This window comes from Magnolia sinica, chromosome 2 (genome assembly GCF_029962835.1).
Source record: "Magnolia sinica isolate HGM2019 chromosome 2, MsV1, whole genome shotgun sequence".
NCBI lineage: Eukaryota > Viridiplantae > Streptophyta > Magnoliopsida > Magnoliales > Magnoliaceae > Magnolia > Magnolia sinica.
Genome location: NC_080574.1, coordinates 9,051,341 through 9,059,869, shown reverse-complemented (window position 1 = coordinate 9,059,869; position 8,529 = coordinate 9,051,341). Strand labels below are relative to the sequence as shown.

General features: G+C 37.4%; 1 protein-coding gene across 1 annotated transcript; it reads right to left on the bottom strand.

Moving 5' to 3' along the window:
* Positions 1-2,876: 2,876 nt before the first annotated feature.
* On the bottom strand, positions 2,877-8,529 carry LOC131233993 (CLP protease regulatory subunit CLPX1, mitochondrial-like). Its single transcript, XM_058230937.1, has 4 exons — positions 8,414-8,529; positions 4,195-4,256; positions 3,905-4,005; positions 2,877-2,985 (listed from the first exon to the last, which is right to left on the bottom strand). Exons 1-4 carry the CDS (start codon positions 8,441-8,443, stop codon positions 2,885-2,887), a joined length of 294 nt encoding a protein of 97 aa, XP_058086920.1. The 5' UTR covers positions 8,444-8,529; the 3' UTR covers positions 2,877-2,884.

Genomic DNA, 8,529 nt, shown 5'->3' with positions numbered 1-8,529 from the left:
TACGAAGCATTAAAAAGGCCATTTCAAATGGCTTGCATTCAACTCTAGATCATTTGAAGCATGATTATTACGGAAGCGGATTGGCTGGTGTACCACACACCATCTATATAGCTAGATACGTGTCATGCGAAGATGAGCGCCGACGCGGGTGCAGATTAGGTACTTCCCCTGCCCGTCCAGAGCTCGGGACGGGTTATACATGTACCCCATTAATTGGTGATGAGCGGTTAGGTAGAAGGCGGAGGTCACGTAAGCATACGGAGGCGTTAGCTGGTACGTCTCCTCTTTTTCCGTTTTTTTACCTTTTTTACCACACGGATTTCTTGCCAAAGCCTTTCACCTGGTAACCCAGGTGGGACCCACTGTGATGTTTGTCAGAAATCCTTCCCATCCATCAGTTTTGTGATTTCATTTCACGACATGATGCCAAAAATGAAATGTATCCAATGCTCAAGTGGACTGAAAACGTGATAATTGAACATACACAGTTGAAATATTCATGGGGCCACAGAAGTTTTGAATCATACTAATATATATATTATTTTTTATTTTTTTCCAGTTCATCCAGTTGTAATTACGTTGTTAACGATATAGATGGCATATAAACATCACTGTCAAACTAGTGAAGTTTCAACCGTAGGAATTTCTCTAACCATCTTTTCCTTTATTACGGCCCACTTGAGTTATTTAACTGTTTTAAAAGTCCTGTGGGGCTAGTCTCATTCCGGTCCCTTTTGTAGGTCCTTCGATGTCCATAGAGATTTTGAGTTGTTTGTTTTTATTTGAGTCTGTCCTGGTGTAATATTTGTTTACCTTTCAACAAAGTTAAAGGTGGTGTGATCCAACCTTTCTAAAAAATAAATAATAATAATAATAATAATAATAAAACTATCACTAAATTTTTTGTTTTTGAGTCTTATAGGAAAGTTTGATATGGACCGTTGATCTGATCCCCTACGGGCGGTCTGCGTCATAACATCTATGCAGGCCATCTTCAACCACATAAATAACTGATTGCGGGCCTTTTCTTTGTTTGATTGGCTGAAAATTGCCGACATCCACAAAGCAGGACACCTGGAGGTGATCAGTCTCCACCCATGTGGGAGATTCACGGTTCATGGGCCATCCAGAGTAACTCCCATCATCAAAACAAAGGATTGGACCATTAAATCATGGGTCCCCCTTTTTCAATCTGAAGAACCAGAACCTGCTGTAGATGAAAAGTAAGGGAAAGGTAAATGAAAAGGTTAACTTTGAGAGGCGTGTAGCCTTTTTGAATGAGTTCTTTGAAATAAAGGTAGGTCATAGCACCACAAGCGCTCATGGTCTAAATAGACTATTAAAATCGAGAACCAAAAAAGAAAATATTTTTTTTGAGAAAGAGAACTTATTGAATTGAGTCGAGGCGTGACTGAGTCACTTCGCTTGAAATCGAATTTGCTCCCCTTGGACAGCGTCCCAAGTGCAACAGGTTTCCAAAGCAATCGACCTCTAGGATACAACGACTATGACCCGGTCCCAGCGGTGCACTCACTGTACACGGGCTTGAACCACTTGCAGTTTAACTCGAAAGTGATGACTTGACTCAGCGATGAACTCAATAAAATTCTTAAAACCATATCAGAGAGATTTTTATAAGAGAGTATTTTTGTATATTTGAAATTGGAATCGGTAGTCTTTATATAAACTCCGAAGTGGTACATAAACACCTTTTACAAAAGGTTAGATCCGTTAGGTTTAAACCCATAAGGTGCAACCAACCGGAACGGATGCATCTCTCTGGTTTAAAACGAAAAGGTGTAAATACGAGTATACTCTCGCAAATAAAGTCCCGTGAGTACCCATAAACACGCCCATGAGAGTACACTCACACTGCACTCGCACCCCACACCCACACCTAGCTCAGCCTGTCCCGTCGCGTCGCGCACACGCACACAGACAGACATGGACTCCGGCTCGGCTCGCGTGTGGTTAATGGCATAAATTAGAGCTATGCCCCCCTCCCCCCGGACCAAATTCACATGCCCCCTGAAAGGGGCTCAAGCCCAAGACAAAAAGTCCATCTTATATACAAAAGGATTTCTTTGTCAAATCTAATGTGGGACCAAAACCCACAACTCAATTCCAAAAGTGAAAGGAGACCAAAAATTTGAAAATCAAATTTTAGTATTATTTTAAAACAAAATACAATAATCCCACTAATATAAAACAGGGTAACACCGACGGCTAAAAACCGTCGGCAATTATATTCTCCGATGGATTTTAGCCGTTGCAAGGTCCGTCGGCAAAGGGTGGGTCGGTGTTTTCGACATTTAAAACCACCGGCATTGCAGACAGTAGGCATTTTCAACGGCTAAAACCATCGGCGTTTTCGACAGTAAAAGCAGTAGTTAAAATCGTCGGCGTTTTCGACGGTTTTTAGCCGTCGGTGATTGTCATAAATAAAAAAATATATATTTTGAAGTATACATCATCCATTCTTGCTTTTCTATTGTGTAGACTTGCCTTCTCGAATAGGTTGGTTCGTTCCAGACTTCGGAGAAATGGGTATATTTAGAAATGGATGTACGTTGATCAACGCACGATCAACGCACATCCATTTCTAAATATACCCATTTCTCCAAAGTTCGGAACGAACCAACCTATTTGAGAAGGTAAGTCTACATAATAGAAAAGCACATATATGGCATACTAGAAACTCAAGGGCAACAAAAAGCAAAAACTTACATCTCTTTCAGCTTGTGAGAAGAAGATGAAAGCAGACATAGCTCTCTTTGGTGCATTAAGATCATTTTTCTTCTTTGGTTCTCTTCTTTAAACTATCTTCATCTCCATCCTTAGATTTCCTCTTAGAGGAAGATGCCTTTAGAGCAGCTGCTTTCATTTACAAGAGCCTGAAAGTAATTGGGCCATAACCACAATTCATTTCTCCTCCTGAGGAGCAAGTACCATATAACAGGCAAGAAAGAGCTGACGCTTTTGTAACTGTGAACACATTCAATTAGAAATTTCAAAAAAAAAAAAAAAAAAAAAAAGTCTGTATATTAAAGATCTGGAGGAAAAGAACAACTTTACTGTCCTGATAACATCTTAAATACATGCATATTCAAGATCATGGCTTAAAATAATCATTGGTATATGGAAAATTTTGACCAATCTATGGATATCCAAGATCAAGAGATCTATATTGGCAATCTGAACCCTAAAACAGCACTAATGCCTAAAGTCATAGCCATTCTTAGAAAATCAAAGATTTAGAGCATGGTCTCTACAATATAGAGACCGAGTAGATAAGGAGAATTACACCCACGCCATTAGTCTTTGGGGAGTCGTTAACTTTATGTTTTGAAAGGACATTGGAAGCAATTTCAAACTTTGTTTTTTTGAAAGATGGAAGCGATTTCAAACATATAAAAGGTTATTTAGGTAACTTGGATGTCTAGATGCCTCTCTGTGCATTGCATGTGCAATACCTACTAGTAAAAGAAATAAAAACTAAAATCCAGCACACAACCATAAAACCACCTGCATTCAACTTCAAAACAGTCTCAATTACCTGAAAACAACAATTTTGCTCAAATTTTTGTTTAAAACCGCAATCCCTATAAAAATAGCATACATCAGCAACTTGATCTTAGAAACAGCACATGACATCTTAAAGTTGTATGCTTTGAACTTCAAAAACAATCCGATTAACTAAATATGCAAGAGTCTGCTCTGATTTGCATTCGGAAAATGTAATTCGTAAGAAAATCAAAGATGGGGAACTTAATATTGGCAATATGATCTTAGAAACTGCAGAAAATTCCACAGATCCTTAAGGAAAGAACCAAGAATAATGTGACAGGTAAATGAATTAGCAGACAACCAACACTTCCATGCCTTTATAAAGCAGAGGCCATACCTAAGCCAGTTGAACCCATCAACAATACATTGCTTTTCTCTAGCTCCACCGAATCATCATCCTCAGTTTCTGCCTTGGGACTTCCCAAATCTCCCTCAGTCCTGGAACAGGAACCAACATATCTTATCAACATATTCTGGATTAAATTGCCAAGGAACATGTTTAACTGATTGCAAATGCATGCCAACTCAAGGGACAGAACCATGCAATGTGGATATGAAACACAATGAATGTGTTATGAAGAGTAGAGGCGGAGAACAGAGTAGATGGGTGGGTTCACAAGAACTAACCCTTTCTGTACAGATGAGTGATAGATCCTTTTGTAGTGGTTATAGACAGCCACGGAAAGGACCTGAAATGTGTGACAGGGGCAATTACATAGGAAGAATTAGGAACAAAATCATAAAATCTGCTAAACTTTCTCTTCTTTTGTGTGTGTGTGTGTGGGGGGGGGGGGGGGGCGAAGAAGCATAGATGTCTGGTATTATTCTAATCAGCTATCCAACAACCAAAACACATATGCACCCGATTAGGAGTGTAATGTCTAACTCTTGTTTCCACTCAATCTTCAAAGGCTTGCAATACCCCAAAGAGAAGGTTTTTTTTTTTTTTAAAAGAAAAAAAAAAAAGAGTAGTCAAAATCCTACCAGTCTCCTAAATCTCCACAGATGTTAATGCGGAAGACCAAAAGGAAAAAAAAAAGTATAAAAATACAAAAACATGTTGTGCCCAGAAAAAAGTAGTATAAAAATGTGGCACATATTCTTCAAGGGTCCATTCACAATAAATACAAGGTATTTCCCATGCTTTCTCTTAACTCTCAATGAATATGCAATATCCAACAGAAAGAAGAAATGCATAAAAATGCACACAAGTCCCAATCTTTCTTTCTTGTAAATATATACGAAAAGATAAAAGAATAATACCCAACCAAAAGATAAAACATAGAAGTGTCCATAAATATATGTCCTTATTCTCCTAAATCTCTACCGCATACGACATCCAAAATCAATCATTCAAACAAAGAAACAAAATACAAGCTGCAAGTAAATATCAGTAGTACTCTCCTGACTCTCTGTCAACATGCATTATCCAAGCAAAAGCAATAAAAAGAAGTGTACAAATGCAAATAAGTATCTGTTCGGCTTTTTCCCAAATCCCCGAACCATGTTTTGCACAAAAAAGAAGAAAATTGTCCAGACATGAATGTGGAGTTTCTTGGACGATTGTTCATTGTTTTCTATAGTGTCCCACCTGATTAGTTGGATCCACCTAACTTTTGGGGTATATCATTTTCATGGTGAGACAACTTGCTGAACAGGCCAGATGTCATGCAAATGCATCGTGGGCCCCACGCCCCACCTGATAGTTGGATCCAACTAACTGTATGAGAGTCTTTCTCATATAAGCCATCCTATTTTTCCTTCGAATTTGACTAGCTAGCTATTTTACTCTTAACCATACATTTAATAGCTATTAATGGATGGTTAGGATTGCTCCATCAATGTGATTGTAGATATATGATCCATCCACAATTAGCCCCACAATTTGGACGGTCTGATAACTGCACATCAGTGCCACATGTGAGAAGGATGAGTCACCACCATTTTCTAAAATGAGCAAAACTAGCGAAGGAGTCTACAACCATTGGATACATTGGTGGGGGAGAGTACAGTAGAAACAGCATGAAGAAACAGAGAAGGGTAAATCACCAGGCCTTGTTTGGATGCACTATTGCAATTGAATTAAAATACTTAGATTCAATAAAAAATAATCACAAAAAGCCTATGAGAACTTCCAACACAGCCCTTTATTTTCCACTAATGCATCACATATGTAGGATAATAAGGTGGGCCATACCATGACGATCACCTGGTGGGAAAATAAGGCTGACCCACTCATCAGGCAGGACAACTAAATCAATAGACAGTTGATGGTATGACTTAGTGTATAGGTGTGGCTCACCCAATAACAGATATGAGTTGATTTCATGACAATTCACCTTCCTGGTGATTCCCACCTTTTTCAAGGATTGGATTCATGAAATCGGTTTACCATTAGAAATTGCTCAAAAGATCACATTTGAAGAGAAGGTCACGGCATACAACATGGATCATTTACAAAAACTAGTGGATGACAAATAATGTGTAACATACAGAGATGGTTCAGCCACTTATGCAATTAGAGAAGGTTCAAAAGGACTTACATATTTGAAAGTTGGTCAAATCATAAACAGGCGTATTAAGGACGGAGACATTGTTTTCATTAATAGGCTACCTACCACTCATAAACATTCATTGCAAGCATTTTCTGTCTATGTGCATGACGACCATACTGTTAAGATCAACGCATGCATGGCATACCAAAAACTTTGAGAAGGTAAGTCTACACAATAGATCGAAAAGCACATGCATGGCATAACAAAAACTTTTAAAGGCAACAAGAAGCAAAAACCAAGATGCAAATATGTGAAACGAGTATCAAAATTAGCAACAAAAAGAACCAATAATGCACAAATACATCTGTACAGTTATTTTTTAATAAGCTATGCTACAATACAAATATATATTTCTTTAGTATAACATGTGCGTTTAAAAAATTATGATAGAAGTATCAATACTTGCATTTGGATATAGCAACAACTTTGTGTTTCTGAGGGACTTCCAAGCAAACTTGCAATTAGCAGTTGGGAAGGCAACGAAAACAGAACTTGCATGAAGCTGGCTTCCTTTTTCTTGCTTTTTCCACCCAAATCAGAGGAGAGTATGTACTGGGAGACACTAAACATACCTCACATGTGTTTGGATGATAGTGAATCATGTGTGAGAACAGGAAATTCCAAATGCACCCTAAAATATTCTACATAAGCTCAAGCTTATTGTGCATGTAATATGACTGAAAAACATATGACCTTTGGTATCCCATTATGTAAGCATGAAAAATAAATGTGACAAACCATCCATTTGTGAACAGGCTGCAATCAGTAACACTTATCATCAGTGAATGTTTTTACCCATTATTTCATGTTACCTGTTTCCCCTGTCATATTTTTCATTAATAAATATAGAAGCATACTCTATGTTAGTTTTTCACAGTATAAATATTGGTAATGGTTCATCAATCCTCATATGTGACAGTGATGTACAGCTATTAGACCATCCAAATGGTCCATTCCGTTGTGGATGGAGCATCTCTATAATCACACTGATCAAGCAATCCCAACCATCCAAATGGTTCATTCCGTTGTGGATGGGGATCCACTATGTTTTTTAGCATTCTAGATTGTACTGTTTGTTGACTAAAGAGAAGAAACTTGTTAGTACATAACTGAAATGTGGCTGAACTATGCACATACAGTTGAGTGCTTGTTATATGTTACATATATATGTACGATATATAAGTAATATTTACACAGCTTAATGGATGGTAAGTTACTGATAGCCTTGTCTCAACAATTCAGGGTTGAATTTTAAAAGGTAGATTGATAAAATGATTCAAGACCTCAGCCAATCATCAAAATAGGGTCATAATGGACTCCACATTCCATACAACATATGCCTGTCTATCCCACCTACCACCACTATTTCCTATATTGTCCGATACAAGATTTTAATAGAAAATTTAGCAAACCACGAGAAAGAAAATGTAGCAGAATCTCATCCCTAAGATTACTTGTATACTGGGATATACAACATTGTTTCCAGACATCAATAAAGATATAGGCAAAATATAATGACCAGAAAAAGGGTTTTTTTTAAAAATAAAAAATTAAAAAAAATTAAAAAAAATCAACAAATTCACCATTTCGGAGCCGAAAAGCCTGGCTGTAATTTTACCCGATAGGTTTTTTTTTTAATTTCATAGCAACTTAAATGATATTTTTTTAAAGGAACCATATCATTGATAGAAAAGCTGTACAACTTACAAGATGCCTTCGGGCGGATCTGATAGAAAAACAGGAAAGGAAACCTAAAAAAAAAAAACTCTACAGCTTCACAAGGGAGGATCTGATGGAAAACCTAAACCGACTTTGTCTAGGAAGACAAGCCCGCGCACATGTAGTTGTTGAAGTAGCTAGCAAGTACATAAATGCTAATAAATTGGAATAGGTTGTCGTTGTTGAAGTAGCTAGCAAGTACATAAATTGGAAAAACTGTTCATTCAATTGTATGCCATTGCCTTGCTTCCAAATGCTAATAAATTGACTTGTTAAATAAGATCCAGATGACATTCAGGGCAATAAATTTGAATCATATTTTAAAAAAGAATGCATTGACTCCTTTGAATATTAGAATCTACAAACTAAAATAATTTTCAGGAATCAATTGAATGACAGCATTATGACTTACCAACACTGTGCCAACACTTGTCAATATGTCTAAGCCTAACAAGCATCGTGCACATGAAGTTTTTTTAATATAAATTTAAGATTTAAACAAATATCAAAATAGTTTTCCAAGAAATACCAGAAAACCAAATCCAATAACACAAGGTAAAATATCTGCATACCTGAAGTAGCTGCTGCTGCTGCTGCACCATCGCAACAGCCAGAAATTCCTACGGATTGCAGCTATTCAGCAGCCTTTGCAGCTTCCCTGTCATTTGCTTCTGAAAGCACAATAAGA